The sequence below is a fragment of the Schistocerca piceifrons genome, chromosome 1 (genome assembly GCF_021461385.2).
Source record: "Schistocerca piceifrons isolate TAMUIC-IGC-003096 chromosome 1, iqSchPice1.1, whole genome shotgun sequence".
NCBI lineage: Eukaryota > Metazoa > Arthropoda > Insecta > Orthoptera > Acrididae > Schistocerca > Schistocerca piceifrons.
Genome location: NC_060138.1, coordinates 529,641,193 through 529,666,786, shown reverse-complemented (window position 1 = coordinate 529,666,786; position 25,594 = coordinate 529,641,193). Strand labels below are relative to the sequence as shown.

The 25,594-nt window shown below is 40.2% G+C and overlaps 1 protein-coding gene across 1 annotated transcript in view; it reads right to left on the bottom strand.

The window, feature by feature from the left end:
- LOC124746738 overlaps positions 1-25,594 on the bottom strand; it is a 91,520-nt gene that overhangs the window by 33,073 nt on the left and 32,853 nt on the right. Inside the window, exons 13-23 of the mRNA XM_047248947.1 lie at positions 23,875-24,062; positions 23,557-23,785; positions 20,300-20,395; positions 17,475-17,662; positions 17,157-17,385; positions 13,900-13,995; positions 11,074-11,261; positions 10,756-10,984; positions 7,499-7,594; positions 4,670-4,857; positions 4,352-4,580 (exon numbers count right to left, since the gene is read on the bottom strand). Coding sequence (XP_047104903.1) covers positions 4,352-4,580; positions 4,670-4,857; positions 7,499-7,594; positions 10,756-10,984; positions 11,074-11,261; positions 13,900-13,995; positions 17,157-17,385; positions 17,475-17,662; positions 20,300-20,395; positions 23,557-23,785; positions 23,875-24,062 — 1,956 coding nt within the window. The remainder of the gene's footprint in view (positions 1-4,351; positions 4,581-4,669; positions 4,858-7,498; positions 7,595-10,755; positions 10,985-11,073; positions 11,262-13,899; positions 13,996-17,156; positions 17,386-17,474; positions 17,663-20,299; positions 20,396-23,556; positions 23,786-23,874; positions 24,063-25,594) is intronic.

Sequence of the window (25,594 nt, the reverse complement as noted above, 5' to 3'; positions counted from 1 at the left end):
AACATAGAATCCTTCTGAAAATGTGTATTAGGATTCCTATAAGAAATCCACATTCCATATGTTGAAAGCACTTTTACGCGTTATTCAACATTTCGAAACCATGATTTGAAGATATGTAAATAGACCTTAGTGTGATAATATTTTCCATGAGGATCCAGTTCACCTGTATAATTCTATCGCATATTACGAAAGTAATGGATTGCGCAACATTCAGTATCAATTAAAAAACCCTTCGGAGAATTATCATATATTCAGTAGACGCAGGAGAAGAAAAGTTCAAGCCGTCTAGAACCGGAAAACTGGTCACTCCAGGCCAAGAGAAGTCTACTAGTGTCGAACATAGGACTTAATTTGAGGAAATAATCTCTGAGAAACTGCGCTTAGAGAACACCAGTGTATAGTAGCGAAACATGGACTGTGGGAAAACCGGAATACTCGAGAATCGAAGCATTTCAGATGTGGTACTACAGAAGAAAGTTGAAAGTTAGGTTGAATCATAAGGTAAGAAACGAAGAGGTTCGCCGAAGAATCAGCGACGAAAGGAATATACAGAGAGCGCTAACAAGAAGAAAGGTCAGTATGACAGGACATCTGTTAAGACATCAGGGATTAGCTTCCATGGTACTTGAGGGAGCTGTAGAGCGTAAAAATTGTAGAAGAAGACAAAGATTGGAATATATCAAGCAAATAATTGATGACATAGTTCGCAGTTGTTACTCTGAGACGGAATCGTTTGCACATCTGTTACTGAGATATAACAAAACGCTACCAGCACCATCTATTGGTTCTTTGGTGTAATATGTAATGCTAATAAGATATCTGAAGTACTGCGCTGAAAAAATGATTATAGATACAATTTCAATTACGATATCTTTTTTTTCGTGATCTGATTTGATGAAGTAAGGCCGATACGTTGCCCCAACCTACGCTTAAGTTATATGTGAAAATCACATGAAAATTCTACTAGTAATATTGGAGATTAGCTTGTTCAAACTAACAGACGGACGTGATGGCTTCAGATAAAATTTTAAATCACGATAATTTTCTCTTCCGCTATCCGATTTCCATGAAATATAGCCTATTCGTTCCCTCAAGCTACGCTCAAGTTACCTGCAAAAATCCCAAGAGATTCATCTGGTAGTTATGGAGAATTGCGTGTATATGTTACTGGCCAAATACGATTTTAGGATGAACTAGTTTCGCCTAGGTCAAACTCGTCCATCCAGTTTCCTATACGATAATGTCGAATCGTTTTATCCTAGTTTGAATTTATATGCTTCAGGGTAAACTGGTACGTCCTAGTCTGAACTACTTTCACCTACTTTCTATCTTCTATAACCTTTGCAAAGTAAACTGAATAAAGGAATAGAAATAAAATAGTCAGTCTGATTCATTAATTATTTTTGAACTAATCAGTAATTTCACATCTATCACTAGATGATGGCTCTGAGCACTATGGGACTTAACAGCTGTGGTCATCAGTCCCTATCACTAGATCAACTCACATATATCCGTCCACAGAAATCAATTTATCTACAGTTTGCTTATTTACTTATTTTTGCAAGGTTTTCTTTGGTGGCACTTAAAATTGCATAGTACTTCGTTTTTCTTACAGTTGCATTTGTTTGTTGTACAGTTTTTCATGCAACTGCATTTCACGAAACCTTGCCCTAATCCAACAGAATGTCTTGTGACTGCAGTTCTTTCAAATATTTCAATTTCCTGGTTAATATCTCCCACATCAAAAAACATCTGAATGCAGTCGTCGAAATCAGTTCTAAAAAATAAAAAAGAATTTAAAACAAATATTTTTCAGTATTTTATTACAAGAAATTATGGAAAATTTTAATAAAATTATACCTGCAATAATGTTTTTGAAGTACGCCATGTTTGGTGCGAACTTTGTAAAGGCCCTCATCAGTCTTTTGAAGTATTACTCCGACTATGTTTCGAAGGTCACCTCTGCCTTTATCTACATCTCGAATAGGTATGGTTACGCTGTCTCCGATATCAGCTGGTGGATGGGATTTGTCGGAGGAAGCTTTCGTACTTATAGCTCGTTTTTTAACAATTTTCTTTCGCAATATTTGTAGCATTTTTAATGTCGTTTGTGTAAATTTTCACAGTGTTATTATCATCACTGTCTTCGTACTTTTCAGTATCGCTGTCATCTTAGTTTGCCTTCTTTAGGTCATTTTCATCCTGAATATCATTTATGATTTTTTGAGGCAACGAGGAAATGGAAAGTCCTACTCTAGGTTCGATTCCGAATAGTGCTTCGTAAGGTGATTGTTTTATGCCAGAGTGCTAAGCTCAATTTTTCATGAATTGGACGTACCTCAATCCTTCCGACCACGTCGTCGAATTGTTCTTAAACCAAAAACTTATCACATTTTCAATGTCTTGGTTGGCACGTTCAACAGAACCCTGACTTTGGCTGTGCCTTTGTTTTCCATGCACAATTTTCAGTTCTGGAAAAAGATTTGCGAGTTCACTTATAACATTACTGACAAATTCTCTGCCATTATCAGATTGAAGAATGCACGGCGCCCCTACAGTTGGGAATATGTCATTCAAATGACTTGCCACTTCTTCAGCCCTCTTTGATGTTAACGCACGAAGGAGAACAAATTTTGTGAGCTGGTCTTGGTAAATTTTAATGAATTTTAAATTCCCGTCTGGTTGTGTTTGGAAATTTATCAAATCAACTTGAAATCTGTTATTCGCTTCCGAATGGAGAACTGGCTTTGAAACTAGCCCGACTTTTTTTTTTCGGCTAACATCCTATCGCGACCACCATGACCCACAGCTACATGAGATCCGTCAATCACATCATAAAATTCACCAGCTAGAACAAAGTATTTTATATTCCCTTCACACCGTACAATGAGATTATTCACATCACCAATTTTCAAAACAGCAAATCGTTTCAGTCTTCTTTTTTTGTAATGATGTTCTTTTTTCCAACTTTTCCGCGTATTCTACATGTTTAACTCAATCCGCATATTTGTCTACTGATAACACATTATAATGAGAAGACTTTTTGTTGTCACTATGCAAAATTTCCTCCACAAACTTTTCTCTCCACAGCTTTTGATTGGCTTGTCTAATACACGAAGGCTCTCATCCATGAGCAAATGCCTCACAATAATTATACTAGCATTATAATAAAATCTTTTAAACGCAACCAGCAACTTAACACCCTCACTCGTCGATGCAAAATACCGTTCAAAACAAAGAACAGTGCGCGCGAAGAGCGGTTGAAAGGCGCGAGGGACGAGCCAGAGAGGATTCGGGGATTCCCCGTTCGTACTGTTAGCGACATGCGCTCCGACTACGCAAAATTAGTTCCGAACTAGGACGTACCAGATTCGACCTAGACTAAACTGTTTTATCCTATAGGTAACAGGTGAAACTAGTTCATCCTAAAATAGGGTTTGGCCGGTAACTTACATACAGACAAGCAGACAGACGCAAAACAGTATTACAGTTCTGTTATTAGTATGAATATTGAATTAGATCTCATGGAAGTACCCTTGGTACCTCAAAATCAACCTACATAAAAACCGAGAGGATAATCAGAGGACATATTACCAGTAGGTTTGGCCGCTTCCACTTCACCTTACCATTCGTAAGCATTCTCTCCATCCACCTAACACACTAAAGAACACTGGACTAAAAGATGACCACAAAATAGCCAGATGTTCCCATCTAGTAAGCACTTAAAAAAAACTCACAGTAGAATAGAATGCATAAAATTAATAAATCGTTTCTCCGTGTGGGTTACGGCCATCATTCATTCTCCATGTATATTTCTAAGCATATATGTAAAAGAACAATATGTAAAATTTGTGTACGTACCGGTAATGTTAGAGGTTTCGTCTGTAGGCTCCCTGCATGCCCAGACGATTGAGTAGCTCTCGTAGTCTGTGTCCAGGACCCAGTATGGTGCTTCCACTACCAACACAAACAAACGAAACTGTGTGAACACCGAAACACATATGCAGATTTACTGCTACTTCAAATATTTAAACATAATTCTTTGGTGTCAATAGAGAGTGTGGGATTCTTGCTTATTGTCTATTGTAGCTACATTTTTGTCTTGTATGGCTAGCTAAATATCATATAGTTCAATAGTGGAATCAATATTACATTGCTAAGGTCAATACCGAACATGGCTATTGTTCCACTAAAAGTTTCAACACAGTGACATTCTAAAATGAAATGTCTTTCACAAAAGGAGTAATGCGTCCAGTTAATTACTTCATATAATTGCTATTGTCTAGCTGCAGCAGGATAACTGCGATACTATTTAAGCGAATAGTAACCATTGCATGAAATTCATACTGACCTGGTACGCCTGGGAAGTGCACTGTAAGTTTGGCCTCTCCAGAGTTGGGGTCATCAAACTCAGCCCAGCCGATGATGTCGTTGAAGGCCCCTGCAGACGTGTTGTACATCCTGTTGTGTACGGTCACGTTGTTGTCTCCAGCCAGTGAGTACTCCGCCGTGACACACTGGGCTCCTGCCTCGAAGGGAGCCAGTCCGAACCTGGCGATCTCGTACCACACGCCCAGGTACTGCACACAGACAGGATACACGATGGTCAGCAGCTGGTCAAAAGTCACAAGTTCGCTGTTGAAATGGAGTTTACTACGTTGAGTGTTACCTCAGAGGCGTTAAACTGGGAGACTGCAGGCTTGTCGCACGTGCTGACTCTGACAGTGCACTGTTGTGGGTCCTGTGGGGTGTCTGTGTAGCGGCTCCGAGGCAGACCCAGGGCCTCCAGCTTGTCATTCACCTGCTGCTCCTGCTCTGCTGTCAGCTCGGAATTCCGTGACAGGATCCATGAAGTCTCTGCGAAGATACGATATCTCTTCTTCAATGCGAATCACTACTGCTGATTTCTATTTTAGCCCTCTCGTACATTGCCAAATCATGTATGTTTATTTACACCAGCACATCATCTCACTGAGAACAAAAATTCTGCTTCCATAGATAACTAGTGTAGCAGCTGCAGGCTTTGGGTCTTAGCCGAAATACGACCTCTTTGTTTCCTACCTTCAGAGTGCAGTTTAACAAATAAGAACACATCTGTAAAATACGTGTAAGATATAATCTGATTGCTCATATCATTCCATGTGTCTCGTCAAAGAATAAATATGGATTAATCACAGGACAAGTGTATGATACTTAACAACAGGTTTCACATTCCCTGCTTTCAGTTTGGGTGGTTCATACATAGGTTTCTCTTACATGGAAGCCACTAAAACAAATTATACTGAACAGATTTAGGAGCTACATCGATCTTTTGTTTTGGAAAAAAAAAATTATAGTCCGGCGCTATCGTACGGATTTAAAATGAAATTAACAAGATTTACAATTATTTCCTTTTCTTTACAATGCTTTCACCCTCCTAGCTCCTATACGTGGCAAATGGGCTCTTAGCAGTAGAGATAATTCGCTCTTCGCTGTAATACCTTTTATTACACAAAAATCGGCACAAAATAACATAAAAGGTGAAACATTTATACGATATAAGCGAGTGACTTTAAGATAAATAATAACTGTAGGTTTCATTCACCGTTATTTAAGTCATATCTAGCGTAGAAATAGTGATTCATGAAATTTACGGCTTCCCAATTTCTGTGATTACATTCAGATACACTGAAAGTGATGTTACGTGCATTGGGAATAGATGGACTTAGGTGATGGAAGAGTACAAACTTTCTGCGGTTATTGAGTAATGTGTGTGTAAAACTCGGAGGGGAGAGAATTTCTGGTGTATTGAGGAAGATTGCCAGGAGTGGTGAGGGGGAGTCAGAGTAGTCAACATAAGTAGAAATGATTTGTTTGTAAGTTATAGTCCGACAGTAGAAACAGTAAATCAGGGAAACTCTGTAGCAATGTTTTAATAATATTCCTTAAGTGGCTTTAAGACAGTAACGAAACTGCAACGATGGTGCTAAACAATTGTGATTATTTTTTCCTTTTAATTCCTTATATAGTGCTATCCTCAGTCTGTATTAGTTTTCTGTGCCGATGTATCTCACGTCCAGTTATTGCTCACTCCTACAAAAAAATGTGCAATTTACTTGCAGTTTTTATATGATGTGTAGTCTTTTTCGCACTTGAAACCAAAGCAACGCCTTTTTAACCTGAATTGTTATTCACAACCCATTACAAAGTCGAAACACAAATTTCATGCCCCGTTACTGCAAATTCCTGTAAGAAAATATGTAAACAATTTGTAATTTTGAAATAAAATGTAATCATATTGGTACTTGTGTCAAAAGTAATGATTTTTTTTGACCTTACTCGTTATACAGAATCCAAAATAAAGACGGAACAGAGAGTGGCGATTTATACACACGAGGATTTAGAGTAGGACAGTGACTGTTAGAAATTAGGCCAAAGTTTGAAATGAAACAGACGCCAATGAGCGCACATCTCAACGGTACAGACTTTCAATCGTTCTTTGTACCTACGTGCCAATACAATTATCCCACTACTTGCTCCTGGTTTTTGCTACCTACTCGAAAATTAACTGCCCAATAAAACACGCCTATTATAGCAGACGACACTACAACTAAGCTGTTCATGAAACTCAAATACATGCATGGACATTGCACCATGACCTTTCCGAACCCTAATGAAACTTTCGTCTTCTTCCTAAGAACCCTAGCAACACAGAACTTTCTCATCTAACGCGCTAGCTTCTATGCCCGTTCACGGGAGACATCCGAAATAATCTAGCCCCTAAAAACAACTCAGTGAAACCTAATCTGCCAATAGATTTAATTTCGGCTAGGTACTAGAATTCAACCCAGCTCAACACATCTACAAACATTTACAACAGTACATACCCACTGCAAATAAACAGAACACTTTCTGTCCGAGACTTGTGGTGCCAACTCCCTCCAGCGACCTACCAAGGCCTCATTGCTTCCATGCCTGGTCGTGTCGCCGCCTCATCCGTGCTCAAGGTGGACATACCGGCTATTTAACAGGTGGTCACAATGTTCTGGCTGCTCAGTGTATATGCCCAGCCACCTGGCCCCACCCACCAGCCCTAATATATCGGTGACACTGCTTTCCACGGACTCCTCCCACGCACCAAGCTCCTCCATTACATGTTCGGATATACTGCAATCTCTTCGACTAATGTTGTAACCTATGATATCTATTAACTTATGATAACTAAAATCTCACAACCTTACCATCCACAAATATTCTATCATTTCACCTAACACAGTAAAAAAACATTGGACTAACCCTCAATCACAAAATAAGCAGGCGCCTTCATCTCCTAAATATTCAAAGAAAGTCCACAGCAGAGTAAACTTACTTGAAATAAAAGTCGATTTCACATGTGAATTACATCCTTCCACCATCCTTCATATACACTTATTACTATACTGTGTTTTACCAGTAACTAAAATTTATTTTATTGCTACCTTGGCTGGTGATGCTATATTATCGGCTGCAGCGTACATACCCGTAATGTTGGAAGTTTCATCTGTAGGTTCCCTGCAGGCCCAGACAATTGAGTAGCTCTTGTAGTCTGTGTCCAAGACCCAGTACGGAGCTGCCACTGTCAACACAAAGGAACAGAACTGAGTGAGCTTCTAGAGATATACGCAGCTTAGCTGCTACTTGTAGTTTTAAAAGTTATTTCTTTGGTATGTACGAAAACTGATGGCTTCTTATTGACCGTCTGTCACAGTTCTTTTGACTTAAAAGTGTCATGGTGATCTATCTAATGATAGAAAACTGCCGATTATTCTAACGTTCAGAACTCCAGGAAGAGACTGCCAAGGAGCAGCGATCGAAAGAAAAATATTGAACGAAAGTGCAACGTTCTACGTATCGGGACGGGAAGTTTCAGAATTTAAAATGTGTTAGAAAAGCGGGGAAATCGGAAAATGAAAATGATAAGGATCAGTCTAAATATAGTGGGAGTCAGTGAGGTGACATGGAAGGCAGACAAGAGTTCATTGTCATACGAGTACGGGGTAATATCAACAGCAACAGAAAATTGTATAATGAGATATGATTCGTAATGAATGGGAGGGTAAGATAGAGATCGAGCCACTGTGATAAGTGCAGCGCTTTAGTTGTTCTGATAAAAATCGATAGCAGACTAACACCGACAACAATAGTTCAGGTTTACATGCAAACAACGCAAGCAAAAGATAAAGAGAAAGTATATTATGATGTTGAATGAGTAATTCATTACGTAAAGGGGGTTGAAATGTTATTGTCATTGGGGACCGGAATGCAGTTAAGGAGAGGGGTACAGGAGAATATGAGATTGGTAGAAGGAATGACAAGGAGAAACACTCAATGAATTTCAGCTAGTAATACTGAAAACTATGTTCAAGAATCACAAGAGGAGGAGGTATACTAGGAGAAGTCCGGGAGATACACGAAGAGTCCAGTTAGAGTGCATCTTCTTCAGGCAAAGATCCTGAAAACAGATATTGGATTATAAGGCGTTCCCAGCAGCATATACAGAATCAGATCATAATTTAGTAATGTCCAAGAGTAGGCTGAAGTTTAAGAGACTGGTCAGGAACATCAATGCACAAAGAATTGAGACACGTAGATACTAAGTAGTGAAGAGATAAACTTGACGTCATGGAGGCTATAGATACTCTGACAATGAATGTGTTAGTAGGCAGTTCAGCTGAAGTGCAATTAATCTTTAAAAAAGGCAATCACTGAAGTTGGAGAGAAAAAGATACGTACAAGGAAGGTAACGGCGAAGAGCCTATGAGTAACAGGATCAAAAACCTCAGTTGATCCACTGTTCAGGGAGATTCTGGAAAACAGAGATACAAGTCATTTACGAAAAAATAGAGAGGAAGTGTAGGGAAGTTAAGGTGAAAATTGCTGCATCACAAATATGAAGAAATTGAAAACGATATGATTTTCAAAAGGATTGACTCAGCATACAGAAAAGTAAAAACAACCTTCAGCAGAATTCCAAGCAAGGGTGGTAAATTAAGAATGCAATGGGAATTCCACTGTTAAACGCAAAGAACACAGCAGATAGCTGGAAACACCACAACGAACGCTTCTATCAGAAGAGGACTTCCCTGATGTCGTGATGGAATAACGAACAGGTGTCGACACCTAACAGATAGGGAAGTCAGCATTAGGAAAAAAGAGACATGAGATGAGAGGTACACCAACAGACTTTCGGAAGAAGCATCAACCCTACAATTCCCAAGATCACAAGTGCCGACAAGTCTGCGAGTTCTCACACAGTCAGCTTAATAGCTCATGCATACAGATTGGTGACAAGAGTAATACATAGAAGAATGGGGAAGAATATTAAGGATGTGTTAGATGGCGCTCAGTTTGACTGCAGAAAAGGTAAAGACACCAGAGAGGAAGTTCTGACGTTGCTGTTGAAAATGCAGCCAACTGTAAAGAAAAATCAAGATACATTCATAAATTTGTCGAACTGGAAAAAGCGTCCGACAGTGTAAAATGGTGTAAGACGTTCGAAATTCTAAGGGAAATACGTGTAAGCCTTTGGAAAAGACGGGTAATATACAATACTTTCGGGAACCAAGGCGCATCAGTTTGACCACAAGACGAAGAAAGTGCTCGGTTTAAAAAGGGAAATCGACATGGATGTAGTCTTTTCCTCTACTCTTCAATCACTATATCGAAGAAGCAACGAAGGGAAACGAAAGTAAGTTTCACTAGTGGGATTAAAATTAAAGGTGAAAGGATATCTGTGTCATGATTCGTTGATGACATTGCTATGCTGAGCGGAAGTGAAGCATATTTCATGCATCTGCTGAATAGAAAGGACAGTTAGAGAGTGCAAAATGTGGACTGAGAGTAAGGTGGGGAATGCCGAAAGTGAGGGGAAGTAGTAAAAAGAGAACACACTTAACATTGAAACCGGGGTTCAGGAAGTAGACGAAGATAAGGAACTCGGCAACCTAGGTAACTAAATAAGCTATAATGGACGGATCCAGGAGGACATGAAAAGTAGACTAGCAGTTGCAAAATGGGCATTCCTGGCCACGAGAAGTCTACTCGTATCAAACATTGGCCAAAATGTGAAGAAAAAATTTCTGAGAGTGGACGTATAGAGCAGACCATGTTTGGTAGTGAAAGGTTGACTGTGGGAAAACCGGAACAGGCGAGAATCGAAGCATTTGAGATGTCGTACTATGGAGGACTGTTGAAGATCAGATGTCCTGAATAGGTAAGAAATGAAGAGTTACTCACTGGACTCGGCACAGAAAGAAATCAGGCTGTAGGGACAAGATCGTAGGATATCTATTTAGCAATCAGAGAATAACTTGCATATCACTAGAGGGAGTTGTAGAGGATAAGAAATGTAGAGGGAAGCAGAGACTGGAATACATATGGCAGATAACTGAGGGTATAGACTACAACTGCTACCCTGAGATGAAAAGATTGCCACAGGAGAGGAATTCTTGGTGGCCCCCATAATACAATCAGAAGACTGATGACATACATTGCACGCCAAGGTCAAATAGTCTAAGCCAGCAATCAGTATTAACATTATTAAGGTCACCACTAAACATGTCTCTTACAACTCTGAAAGAAGCTACATAATCACATTTTAAAATAAAATCCCGTCCCTAGAAGGAGTACTACATCGTGTTTACTACTTCATTTACTTGATCTAGTCTAGTTGCAGCAGGCTAACTGACATACCAGTTAAGAAAATAAAAATCCTTGCATGAACTTCTCCTTACTGACCTGGTACGTTTGGGAAGTGCACTGTAAGTTTGGCCTCTCCAGAGTTGGGGTCATCAAACTCGGCCCAGCCAGTGATGTCGTTGAAGGCCCCTGCAGACGTGTTGTACATCCTGTTGTGTACGGTCACGTTGTTGTCTCCAGCCAGTGAGTACTCCGCCGTGACACACTGGGCTCCTGCCTCGAAGGGAGCCAGTCCGAACCTGGCGATCTCGTACCACACGCCCAGGTACTGCACACAGACAGGATACACGATGGTCAGCAGCTGGTCAAAAGTCACAAGTTCGCTGTTGAAATGGAGTTTACTACGTTGAGTGTTACCTCAGAGGCGTTAAACTGGGAGACTGCAGGCTTGTCGCACGTGCTGACTCTGACAGTGCACTGTTGTGGGTCCTGTGGGGTGTCTGTGTAGCGGCTCCGAGGCAGACCCAGGGCCTCCAGCTTGTCATTCACCTGCTGCTCCTGCTCTGCTGTCAGCTCGGAATTCCGTGACAGGATCCATGAGGTCTCTGCGAAGATACGATATCTCTTCCTCAATGCGAATCACTACTGCTGATTTCTATTTTAGCCCTCTCGTACATTGCCAAATCATGTATGTTTATTTACACCAGCACATCATCTCACTGAGAACAAAAATTCTGCTTCCATAGATAACTAGTGTAGCAGCTGCAGGCTTTGGGTCTTAGCCGAAATACGACCTCTTTGTTTCCTACCTTCAGAGTGCAGTTTAACAAATAAGAACACATCTGTAAAATACGTGTAAGATATAATCTGATTGCTCATATCATTCCATGTGTCTCGTCAAAGAATAAATAGGGATTAATCACAGGACAAGTGTATGATACTTAACAACAGGTTTCACATTCCCTGCTTTCAGTTTGGGTGGCTCATACATAAGTTTCTCTTACATGGAAGCCACTAAAACAAATTATACTGAACAGATTTCGGAGCTACATTGATCCTTTGTTTTGAAAAAAAATTATAGTCCGGCGCTATCACACGGATTTAAAATGAAATTAACAAGATTTACAATTATTTCCTTTTCTTTACAATGCCTTCACCCTCCCAACTCCTATACGTGGCAAATGGGGTCTTAGCAGTAGAGATAATTCGCTCTTCGCATTAATATCTTTTATTACACAAAAATCGGCACAAAATAACATAAAAGGTGAAACATTTATACGATATAAGCGAGTGACTTTAAGATAAATAATAACTGTAGGTTTCATTCACCGCTATTTAAGTCATATCTAGCGTAGAAATGGTGATTCATGAAATTTACGGCTTCCCAATTTCTGTGATTACATTCAGATACACTGAAAGTGATGTTACGTGCATTGGGAATAGATGGACTTAGGTGATGGAAGAGTACAAACTTTCTGCGGTTATTGAGTAATGTGTGTGTAAAACTCGGAGGGGAGAGAATTTCTGGTGTATTGAGGAAGATTGCCAGGAGTGGTGAGGGGGAGTCAGAGTAGTCAACATAAGTAGAAATGATTTGTTTGTAAGTTATAGTCCGACAGTAGAAACAGTAAATCAGGGAAACTCTGTAGCAATGTTTTAATAATATTCCTTAAGTGGCTTTAAGACAGTAACGAAACTGCAACGATGGTGCTAAATAATTGTGATTATTTTTTCCTTTTAATTCCTTATATAGTGCTATCCTCAGTCTGTATTAGTTTTCTGTGCCGATGTATCTCACGTCCAGTTATTGCTCACTCCTACAAAAAAACGTGCAATTTACTTGCAGTTTTTATATGATGTGTAGTCTTTTTCGCACTTGAAACCAAAGCAACGCCTTTTTAACCTGAATTGTTATTCACAACCCATTACAAAGTCGAAACACAAATTTCATGCCCAGTTACTGCAAATTCCTGTAAGAAAATATGTAAACAATTTGTAATTTTGAAATAAAATGTAATCATATTGGTACTTGTGTCAAAAGTAATGATTTTTTTTGACCTTACTCGTTATACAGAATCCAAAATAAAGACGGAACAGAGAGTGGCGATTTATACACACGAGGATTTAGAGTAGGACAGTGACTGTTAGAAATTAGGCCAAAGTTTGAAATGAAACAGACGCCAATGAGCGCACATCTCAACGGTACAGACTTTCAATCGTTCTTTGTACCTACGTGCCAATACAATTATCCCACTACTTGCTCCTGGTTTTTGCTACCTACTCGAAAATTAACTGCCCAATAAAACACGCCTATTATAGCAGACGACACTACAACTAAGCTGTTCATGAAACTCAAATACATGCATGGACATTGCACCATGACCTTTCCGAACCCTAATGAAACTTTCGTCTTCTTCCTAAGAACCCTAGCAACACAGAACTTTCTCATCTAACGCGCTAGCTTCTATGCCCGTTCACGGGAGACATCCGAAATAATCTAGCCCCTAAAAACAACTCAGTGAAACCTAATCTGCCAATAGATTTAATTTCGGCTAGGTACTAGAATTCAACCCAGCTCAACACATCTACAAACATTTACAACAGTACATACCCACTGCAAATAAACAGAACACTTTCTGTCCGAGACTTGTGGTGCCAACTCCCTCCAGCGACCTACCAAGGCCTCATTGCTTCCATGCCTGGTCGTGTCGCCGCCTCATCCGTGCTAAAGGTGGACATACCGGCTATTTAACAGGTGGTCACAATGTTCTGGCTGCTCAGTGTATATGCCCAGCCACCTGGCCCCACCCACCAGCCCTAATATATCGGTGACACTGCTTTCCACGGACTCCTCCCACGCACCAAGCTCCTCCATTACATGTTCGGATATACTGCAATCTCTTCGACTAATGTTGTAACCTATGATATCTATTAACTTATGATAACTAAAATCTCACAACCTTACCATCCACAAATATTCTATCATTTCACCTAACACAGTAAAAAAACATTGGACTAACCCTCAATCACAAAATAAGCAGGCGCCTTCATCTCCTAAATATTCAAAGAAAGTCCACAGCAGAGTAAACTTACTTGAAATAAAAGTCGATTTCACATGTGAATTACATCCTTCCACCATCCTTCATATACACTTATTACTATACTGTGTTTTACCAGTAACTAAAATTTATTTTATTGCTACCTTGGCTGGTGATGCTATATTATCGGCTGCAGCGTACATACCCGTAATGTTGGAAGTTTCATCTGTAGGTTCCCTGCAGGCCCAGACAATTGAGTAGCTCTTGTAGTCTGTGTCCAAGACCCAGTACGGAGCTGCCACTGTCAACACAAAGGAACAGAACTGAGTGAGCTTCTAGAGATATACGCAGCTTAGCTGCTACTTGTAGTTTTAAAAGTTATTTCTTTGGTATGTACGAAAACTGATGGCTTCTTATTGACCGTCTGTCACAGTTCTTTTGACTTAAAAGTGTCATGGTGATCAATCTAATGATAGAAAACTGCCGATTATTCTAACGTTCAGAACTCCAGGAAGAGACTGCCAAGGAGCAGCGATCGAAAGAAAAATATTGAACGAAAGTGCAACGTTCTACGTATCGGGACGGGAAGTTTCAGAATTTAAAATGTGTTAGAAAAGCGGGGAAATCGGAAAATGAAAATGATAAGGATCAGTCTAAATATAGTGGGAGTCAGTGAGGTGACATGGAAGGCAGACAAGAGTTCATTGTCATACGAGTACGGGGTAATATCAACAGCAACAGAAAATTGTATAATGAGATATGATTCGTAATGAATGGGAGGGTAAGATAGAGATCGAGCCACTGTGATAAGTGCAGCGCTTTAGTTGTTCTGATAAAAATCGATAGCAGACTAACACCGACAACAATAGTTCAGGTTTACATGCAAACAACGCAAGCAAAAGATAAAGAGAAAGTATATTATGATGTTGAATGAGTAATTCATTACGTAAAGGGGGTTGAAATGTTATTGTCATTGGGGACCGGAATGCAGTTAAGGAGAGGGGTACAGGAGAATATGAGATTGGTAGAAGGAATGACAAGGAGAAACACTCAATGAATTTCAGCTAGTAATACTGAAAACTATGTTCAAGAATCACAAGAGGAGGAGGTATACTAGGAGAAGTCCGGGAGATACACGAAGAGTCCAGTTAGAGTGCATCTTCTTCAGGCAAAGATCCTGAAAACAGATATTGGATTATAAGGCGTTCCCAGCAGCGTATACAGAATCAGATCATAATTTAGTAATGTCCAAGAGTAGGCTGAAGTTTAAGAGACTGGTCAGGAACATCAATGCACAAAGAATTGAGACACGTAGATACTAAGTAGTGAAGAGATAAACTTGACGTCATGGAGGCTATAGATACTCTGACAATGAATGTGTTAGTAGGCAGTTCAGCTGAAGTGCAATTAATCTTTAAAAAAGGCAATCACTGAAGTTGGAGAGAAAAAGATACGTACAAGGAAGGTAACGGCGAAGAGCCTATGAGTAACAGGATCAAAAACCTCAGTTGATCCACTGTTCAGGGAGATTCTGGAAAACAGAGATACAAGTCATTTACGAAAAAATAGAGAGGAAGTGTAGGGAAGTTAAGGTGAAAATTGCTGCATCACAAATATGAAGAAATTGAAAACGATATGATTTTCAAAAGGATTGACTCAGCATACAGAAAAGTAAAAACAACCTTCAGCAGAATTCCAAGCAAGGGTGGTAAATTAAGAATGCAATGGGAATTCCACTGTTAAACGCAAAGAACACAGCAGATAGCTGGAAACACCACAACGAACGCTTCTATCAGAAGAGGACTTCCCTGATGTCGTGATGGAATAACGAACAGGTGTCGACACCTAACAGATAGGGAAGTCAGCATTAGGAAAAAAGAGACATGAGACGAGAGGTACACCAACAGACTTTCGGAAGAAGCATCAACCCTACAATTCCCAAGATCACAAGTGCCGACAAGTCTGCGAGTTCTCACACAGTCAGCTTAATAGCTCATGCATACAGATTGGTGACAAGAGTAATACATAGAAGAATGGGGAAGAATATTAAGGATGTGTTAGATGGCGCTCAGTTTGACTGCAGAAAAGGTAAAGACACCAGAGAGGAAGTTCTGACGTTGCTGTTGAAAATGCAGCCAACTGTAAAGAAAAATCAAGATACATTCATAAATTTGTCGAACTGGAAAAAGCGTCCGACAGTGTAAAATGGTGTAAGACGTTCGAAATTCTAAGGGAAATACGTGTAAGCCTTTGGAAAAGACGGGTAATATACAATACTTTCGGGAACCAAGGCGCATCAGTTTGACCACAAGACGAAGAAAGTGCTCGGTTTAAAAAGGGAAATCGACATGGATGTAGTCTTTTCCTCTACTCTTCAATCACTATATCGAAGAAGCAACGAAGGGAAACGAAAGTAAGTTTCACTAGTGGGATTAAAATTAAAGGTGAAAGGATATCTGTGTCATGATTCGTTGATGACATTGCTATGCTGAGCGGAAGTGAAGCATATTTCATGCATCTGCTGAATAGAAAGGACAGTTAGAGAGTGCAAAATGTGGACTGAGAGTAAGGTGGGGAATGCCGAAAGTGAGGGGAAGTAGTAAAAAGAGAACACACTTAACATTGAAACCGGGGTTCAGGAAGTAGACGAAGATAAGGAACTCGGCAACCTAGGTAACTAAATAAGCTATAATGGACGGATCCAGGAGGACATGAAAAGTAGACTAGCAGTTGCAAAATGGGCATTCCTGGCCACGAGAAGTCTACTCGTATCAAACATTGGCCAAAATGTGAAGAAAAAATTTCTGAGAGTGGACGTATAGAGCAGACCATGTTTGGTAGTGAAAGGTTGACTGTGGGAAAACCGGAACAGGCGAGAATCGAAGCATTTGAGATGTCGTACTATGGAGGACTGTTGAAGATCAGATGTCCTGAATAGGTAAGAAATGAAGAGTTACTCACTGGACTCGGCACAGAAAGAAATCAGGCTGTAGGGACAAGATCGTAGGATATCTATTTAGCAATCAGAGAATAACTTGCATATCACTAGAGGGAGTTGTAGAGGATAAGAAATGTAGAGGGAAGCAGAGACTGGAATACATATGGCAGATAACTGAGGGTATAGACTACAACTGCTACCCTGAGATGAAAAGATTGCCACAGGAGAGGAATTCTTGGTGGCCCCCATAATACAATCAGAAGACTGATGACATACATTGCACGCCAAGGTCAAATAGTCTAAGCCAGCAATCAGTATTAACATTATTAAGGTCACCACTAAACATGTCTCTTACAACTCTGAAAGAAGCTACATAATCACGTTTTAAAATAAAATCCCGTCCCTAGAAGGAGTACTACATCGTGTTTACTACTTCATTTACTTGATGTAGTCTAGTTGCAGCAGGCTAACTGACATACTAGTTAAGAAAATAAAAATCCTTGCATGAACTTCTCCTTACTGACCTGGTACGTTTGGGAAGTGCACTGTAAGTTTGGCCTCTCCAGAGTTGGGGTCATCAAACTCGGCCCAGCCAGTGATGTCGTTGAAGGCCCCTGCAGACGTGTTGTACATCCTGTTGTGTACGGTCACGTTGTTGTCTCCAGCCAGTGAGTACTCCGCCGTGACACACTGGGCTCCTGCCTCGAAGGGAGCCAGTCCGAACCTGGCGATCTCGTACCACACGCCCAGGTACTGCACACAGACAGGATACACGATGGTCAGCAGCTGGTCAAAAGTCACAAGTTCGCTGTTGAAATGGAGTTTACTACGTTGAGTGTTACCTCAGAGGCGTTAAACTGGGAGACTGCAGGCTTGTCGCACGTGCTGACTCTGACAGTGCACTGTTGTGGGTCCTGTGGGGTGTCTGTGTAGCGGCTCCGAGGCAGACCCAGGGCCTCCAGCTTGTCATTCACCTGCTGCTCCTGCTCTGCTGTCAGCTCGGAATTCCGTGACAGGATCCATGAGGTCTCTGCGAAGATACGATATCTCTTCCTCAATGCGAATCACTACTGCTGATTTCTATTTTAGCCCTCTCGTACATTGCCAAATCATGTATGTTTATTTACACCAGCACATCATCTCACTGAGAACAAAAATTCTGCTTCCATAGATAACTAGTGTAGCAGCTGCAGGCTTTGGGTCTTAGCCGAAATACGACCTCTTTGTTTCCTACCTTCAGAGTGCAGTTTAACAAATAAGAACACATCTGTAAAATACGTGTAAGATATAATCTGATTGCTCATATCATTCCATGTGTCTCGTCAAAGAATAAATAGGGATTAATCACAGGACAAGTGTATGATACTTAACAACAGGTTTCACATTCCCTGCTTTCAGTTTGGGTGGCTCATACATAAGTTTCTCTTACATGGAAGCCACTAAAACAAATTATACTGAACAGATTTCGGAGCTACATTGATCCTTTGTTTTGAAAAAAAATTATAGTCCGGCGCTATCACACGGATTTAAAATGAAATTAACAAGATTTACAATTATTTCCTTTTCTTTACAATGCCTTCACCCTCCCAACTCCTATACGTGGCAAATGGGGTCTTAGCAGTAGAGATAATTCGCTCTTCGCATTAATATCTTTTATTACACAAAAATCGGCACAAAATAACATAAAAGGTGAAACATTTATACGATATAAGCGAGTGACTTTAAGATAAATAATAACTGTAGGTTTCATCACCGCTATTTAAGTCTTATCTAGCGTAGAAATGGTGATTCATGAAATTTACGGCTTCCCAATTTCTGTGATTACATTCAGATACACTGAAAGTGATGTTACGTGCATTGGGAATAGATGGACTTAGGTGATGGAAGAGTACAAACTTTCTGCGGTTATTGAGTAATGTGTGTGTAAAACTCGGAGGGGAGAGAATTTCTGGTGTATTGAGGAAGATTGCCAGGAGTGGTGAGGGGGGGTCAGAGTAGTCAACATAAGTAGAAATGATTTGTTTGTAAGTTATAGTCCGACAGTAGAAACAGTAAATCAGGGAAACTCTGTAGCAATGTTTTAATAATATTCCTTAAGTGGCTTTAAGACAGTAACGAAACTGCAACGATGGTGCTAAACAATTGTGATTATTTTTTCCTTTTAATTCCTTATATAGTGCTATCCTCAGTCTGTATTAGTTTTCTGTGCCGATGTATCTCACGTCCAGTTATTGCTCACTCCTACAAAAAAACGTGCAATTTACTTGCAGTTTTTATATGATGTGTAGTCTTTTTCGCACTTGAAACCAAAGCAACGCCTTTTTAACCTGAATTGTTATTCACAACCCATTACAAAGTCGAAACACAAATTTCATGCCCAGTTACTGCAAATTCCTGTAAGAAAATATGTAAACAATTTGTAATTTTGAAATAAAATGTAATCATATTGGTACTTGTGTCAAAAGTAATGATTTTTTTTGACCTTACTCGTTATACAGAATCCAAAATAAAGACGGAACAGAGAGTGGCGATTTATACACACGAGGATTTAGAGTAGGACAGTGACTGTTAGAAATTAGGCCAAAGTTTGAAATGAAACAGACGCCAATGAGCGCACATCTCAACGGTACAGACTTTCAATCGTTCTTTGTACCTACGTGCCAATACAATTATCCCACTACTTGCTCCTGGTTTTTGCTACCTACTCGAAAATTAACTGCCCAATAAAACACGCCTATTATAGCAGACGACACTACAACTAAGCTGTTCATGAAACTCAAATACATGCATGGACATTGCACCATGACCTTTCCGAACCCTAATGAAACTTTCGTCTTCTTCCTAAGAACCCTAGCAACACAGAACTTTCTCATCTAACGCGCTAGCTTCTATGCCCGTTCACGGGAGACATCCGAAATAATCTAGCCCCTAAAAACAACTCAGTGAAACCTAATCTGCCAATAGATTTAATTTCGGCTAGGTACTAGAATTCAACCCAGCTCAACACATCTACAAACATTTACAACAGTACATACCCACTGCAAATAAACAGAACACTTTCTGTCCGAGACTTGTGGTGCCAACTCCCTCCAGCGACCTACCAAGGCCTCATTGCTTCCATGCCTGGTCGTGTCGCCGCCTCATCCGTGCTAAAGGTGGACATACCGGCTATTTAACAGGTGGTCACAATGTTCTGGCTGCTCAGTGTATATGCCCAGCCACCTGGCCCCACCCACCAGCCCTAATATATCGGTGACACTGCTTTCCACGGACTCCTCCCACGCACCAAGCTCCTCCATTACATGTTCGGATATACTGCAATCTCTTCGACTAATGTTGTAACCTATGATATCTATTAACTTATGATAACTAAAATCTCACAACCTTACCATCCACAAATATTCTATCATTTCACCTAACACAGTAAAAAAACATTGGACTAACCCTCAATCACAAAATAAGCAGGCGCCTTCATCTCCTAAATATTCAAAGAAAGTCCACAGCAGAGTAAACTTACTTGAAATAAAAGTCGATTTCACATGTGAATTACATCCTTCCACCATCCTTCATATACACTTATTACTATACTGTGTTTTACCAGTAACTAAAATTTATTTTATTGCTACCTTGGCTGGTGATGCTATATTATCGGCTGCAGCGTACATACCCGTAATGTTGGAAGTTTCATCTGTAGGTTCCCTGCAGGCCCAGACAATTGAGTAGCTCTTGTAGTCTGTGTCCAAGACCCAGTACGGAGCTGCCACTGTCAACACAAAGGAACAGAACTGAGTGAGCTTCTAGAGATATACGCAGCTTAGCTGCTACTTGTAGTTTTAAAAGTTATTTCTTTGGTATGTACGAAAACTGATGGCTTCTTATTGACCGTCTGTCACAGTTCTTTTGACTTAAAAGTGTCATGGTGATCTATCTAATGATAGAAAACTGCCGATTATTCTAACGTTCAGAACTCCAGGAAGAGACTGCCAAGGAGCAGCGATCGAAAGAAAAATATTGAACGAAAGTGCAACGTTCTACGTATCGGGACGGGAAGTTTCAGAATTTAAAATGTGTTAGAAAAGCGGGGAAATCGGAAAATGAAAATGATAAGGATCAGTCTAAATATAGTGGGAGTCAGTGAGGTGACATGGAAGGCAGACAAGAGTTCATTGTCATACGAGTACGGGGTAATATCAACAGCAACAGAAAATTGTATAATGAGATATGATTCGTAATGAATGGGAGGGTAAGATAGAGATCGAGCCACTGTGATAAGTGCAGCGCTTTAGTTGTTCTGATAAAAATCGATAGCAGACTAACACCGACAACAATAGTTCAGGTTTACATGCAAACAACGCAAGCAAAAGATAAAGAGAAAGTATATTATGATGTTGAATGAGTAATTCATTACGTAAAGGGGGTTGAAATGTTATTGTCATTGGGGACCGGAATGCAGTTAAGGAGAGGGGTACAGGAGAATATGAGATTGGTAGAAGGAATGACAAGGAGAAACACTCAATGAATTTCAGCTAGTAATACTGAAAACTATGTTCAAGAATCACAAGAGGAGGAGGTATACTAGGAGAAGTCCGGGAGATACACGAAGAGTCCAGTTAGAGTGCATCTTCTTCAGGCAAAGATCCTGAAAACAGATATTGGATTATAAGGCGTTCCCAGCAGCGTATACAGAATCAGATCATAATTTAGTAATGTCCAAGAGTAGGCTGAAGTTTAAGAGACTGGTCAGGAACATCAATGCACAAAGAATTGAGACACGTAGATACTAAGTAGTGAAGAGATAAACTTGACGTCATGGAGGCTATAGATACTCTGACAATGAATGTGTTAGTAGGCAGTTCAGCTGAAGTGCAATTAATCTTTAAAAAAGGCAATCACTGAAGTTGGAGAGAAAAAGATACGTACAAGGAAGGTAACGGCGAAGAGCCTATGAGTAACAGGATCAAAAACCTCAGTTGATCCACTGTTCAGGGAGATTCTGGAAAACAGAGATACAAGTCATTTACGAAAAAATAGAGAGGAAGTGTAGGGAAGTTAAGGTGAAAATTGCTGCATCACAAATATGAAGAAATTGAAAACGATATGATTTTCAAAAGGATTGACTCAGCATACAGAAAAGTAAAAACAACCTTCAGCAGAATTCCAAGCAAGGGTGGTAAATTAAGAATGCAATGGGAATTCCACTGTTAAACGCAAAGAACACAGCAGATAGCTGGAAACACCACAACGAACGCTTCTATCAGAAGAGGACTTCCCTGATGTCGTGATGGAATAACGAACAGGTGTCGACACCTAACAGATAGGGAAGTCAGCATTAGGAAAAAAGAGACATGAGACGAGAGGTACACCAACAGACTTTCGGAAGAAGCATCAACCCTACAATTCCCAAGATCACAAGTGCCGACAAGTCTGCGAGTTCTCACACAGTCAGCTTAATAGCTCATGCATACAGATTGGTGACAAGAGTAATACATAGAAGAATGGGGAAGAATATTAAGGATGTGTTAGATGGCGCTCAGTTTGACTGCAGAAAAGGTAAAGACACCAGAGAGGAAGTTCTGACGTTGCTGTTGAAAATGCAGCCAACTGTAAAGAAAAATCAAGATACATTCATAAATTTGTCGAACTGGAAAAAGCGTCCGACAGTGTAAAATGGTGTAAGACGTTCGAAATTCTAAGGGAAATACGTGTAAGCCTTTGGAAAAGACGGGTAATATACAATACTTTCGGGAACCAAGGCGCATCAGTTTGACCACAAGACGAAGAAAGTGCTCGGTTTAAAAAGGGAAATCGACATGGATGTAGTCTTTTCCTCTACTCTTCAATCACTATATCGAAGAAGCAACGAAGGGAAACGAAAGTAAGTTTCACTAGTGGGATTAAAATTAAAGGTGAAAGGATATCTGTGTCATGATTCGTTGATGACATTGCTATGCTGAGCGGAAGTGAAGCATATTTCATGCATCTGCTGAATAGAAAGGACAGTTAGAGAGTGCAAAATGTGGACTGAGAGTAAGGTGGGGAATGCCGAAAGTGAGGGGAAGTAGTAAAAAGAGAACACACTTAACATTGAAACCGGGGTTCAGGAAGTAGACGAAGATAAGGAACTCGGCAACCTAGGTAACTAAATAAGCTATAATGGACGGATCCAGGAGGACATGAAAAGTAGACTAGCAGTTGCAAAATGGGCATTCCTGGCCACGAGAAGTCTACTCGTATCAAACATTGGCCAAAATGTGAAGAAAAAATTTCTGAGAGTGGACGTATAGAGCAGACCATGTTTGGTAGTGAAAGGTTGACTGTGGGAAAACCGGAACAGGCGAGAATCGAAGCATTTGAGATGTCGTACTATGGAGGACTGTTGAAGATCAGATGTCCTGAATAGGTAAGAAATGAAGAGTTACTCACTGGACTCGGCACAGAAAGAAATCAGGCTGTAGGGACAAGATCGTAGGATATCTATTTAGCAATCAGAGAATAACTTGCATATCACTAGAGGGAGTTGTAGAGGATAAGAAATGTAGAGGGAAGCAGAGACTGGAATACATATGGCAGATAACTGAGGGTATAGACTACAACTGCTACCCTGAGATGAAAAGATTGCCACAGGAGAGGAATTCTTGGTGGCCCCCATAATACAATCAGAAGACTGATGACATACATTGCACGCCAAGGTCAAATAGTCTAAGCCAGCAATCAGTATTAACATTATTAAGGTCACCACTAAACATGTCTCTTACAACTCTGAAAGAAGCTACATAATCACATTTTAAAATAAAATCCCGTCCCTAGAAGGAGTACTACATCGTGTTTACTACTTCATTTACTTGATCTAGTCTAGTTGCAGCAGGCTAACTGACATACCAGTTAAGAAAATAAAAATCCTTGCATGAACTTCTCCTTACTGACCTGGTACGTTTGGGAAGTGCACTGTAAGTTTGGCCTCTCCAGAGTTGGGGTCATCAAACTCGGCCCAGCCAGTGATGTCGTTGAAGGCCCCTGCAGACGTGTTGTACATCCTGTTGTGTATGGTCACGTTGTTGTCTCCAGCCAGTGAGTACTCCGCCGTGACACACTGGGCTCCTGCCTCGAAGGGAGCCAGTCCGAACCTGGCGATCTCGTACCACACGCCCAGGTACTGCACACAGACAGGATACACGATGGTCAGCAGCTGGTCAAAAGTCACAAGTTCGCTGTTGAAATGGAGTTTACTACGTTGAGTGTTACCTCAGAGGCGTTAAACTGGGAGACTGCAGGCTTGTCGCACGTGCTGACTCTGACAGTGCACTGTTGTGGGTCCTGTGGGGTGTCTGTGTAGCGGCTCCGAGGCAGACCCAGGGCCTCCAGCTTGTCATTCACCTGCTGCTCCTGCTCTGCTGTCAGCTCGGAATTCCGTGACAGGATCCATGAAGTCTCTGCGAAGATACGATATCTCTTCCTCAATGCGAATCACTACTGCTGATTTCTATTTTAGCCCTCTCGTACATTGCCAAATCATGTATGTTTATTTACACCAGCACATCATCTCACTGAGAACAAAAATTCTGCTTCCATAGATAACTAGTGTAGCAGCTGCAGGCTTTGGGTCTTAGCCGAAATACGACCTCTTTGTTTCCTACCTTCAGAGTGCAGTTTAACAAATAAGAACACATCTGTAAAATACGTGTAAGATATAATCTGATTGCTCATATCATTCCATGTGTCTCGTCAAAGAATAAATAGGGATTAATCACAGGACAAGTGTATGATACTTAACAACAGGTTTCACATTCCCTGCTTTCAGTTTGGGTGGCTCATACATAAGTTTCTCTTACATGGAAGCCACTAAAACAAATTATACTGAACAGATTTCGGAGCTACATTGATCCTTTGTTTTGAAAAAAAATTATAGTCCGGCGCTATCACACGGATTTAAAATGAAATTAACAAGATTTACAATTATTTCCTTTTCTTTACAATGCCTTCACCCTCCCAACTCCTATACGTGGCAAATGGGGTCTTAGCAGTAGAGATAATTCGCTCTTCGCATTAATATCTTTTATTACACAAAAATCGGCACAAAATAACATAAAAGGTGAAACATTTATACGATATAAGCGAGTGACTTTAAGATAAATAATAACTGTAGGTTTCATCACCGCTATTTAAGTCTTATCTAGCGTAGAAATGGTGATTCATGAAATTTACGGCTTCCCAATTTCTGTGATTACATTCAGATACACTGAAAGTGATGTTACGTGCATTGGGAATAGATGGACTTAGGTGATGGAAGAGTACAAACTTTCTGCGGTTATTGAGTAATGTGTGTGTAAAACTCGGAGGGGAGAGAATTTCTGGTGTATTGAGGAAGATTGCCAGGAGTGGTGAGGGGGAGTCAGAGTAGTCAACATAAGTAGAAATGATTTGTTTGTAAGTTATAGTCCGACAGTAGAAACAGTAAATCAGGGAAACTCTGTAGCAATGTTTTAATAATATTCCTTAAGTGGCTTTAAGACAGTAACGAAACTGCAACGATGGTGCTAAACAATTGTGATTATTTTTTCCTTTTAATTCCTTATATAGTGCTATCCTCAGTCTGTATTAGTTTTCTGTGCCGATGTATCTCACGTCCAGTTATTGCTCACTCCTACAAAAAAACGTGCAATTTACTTGCAGTTTTTATATGATGTGTAGTCTTTTTCGCACTTGAAACCAAAGCAACGCCTTTTTAACCTGAATTGTTATTCACAACCCATTACAAAGTCGAAACACAAATTTCATGCCCCGTTACTGCAAATTCCTGTAAGAAAATATGTAAACAATTTGTAATTTTGAAATAAAATGTAATCATATTGGTACTTGTGTCAAAAGTAATGATTTTTTTTGACCTTACTCGTTATACAGAATCCAAAATAAAGACGGAACAGAGAGTGGCGATTTATACACACGAGGATTTAGAGTAGGACAG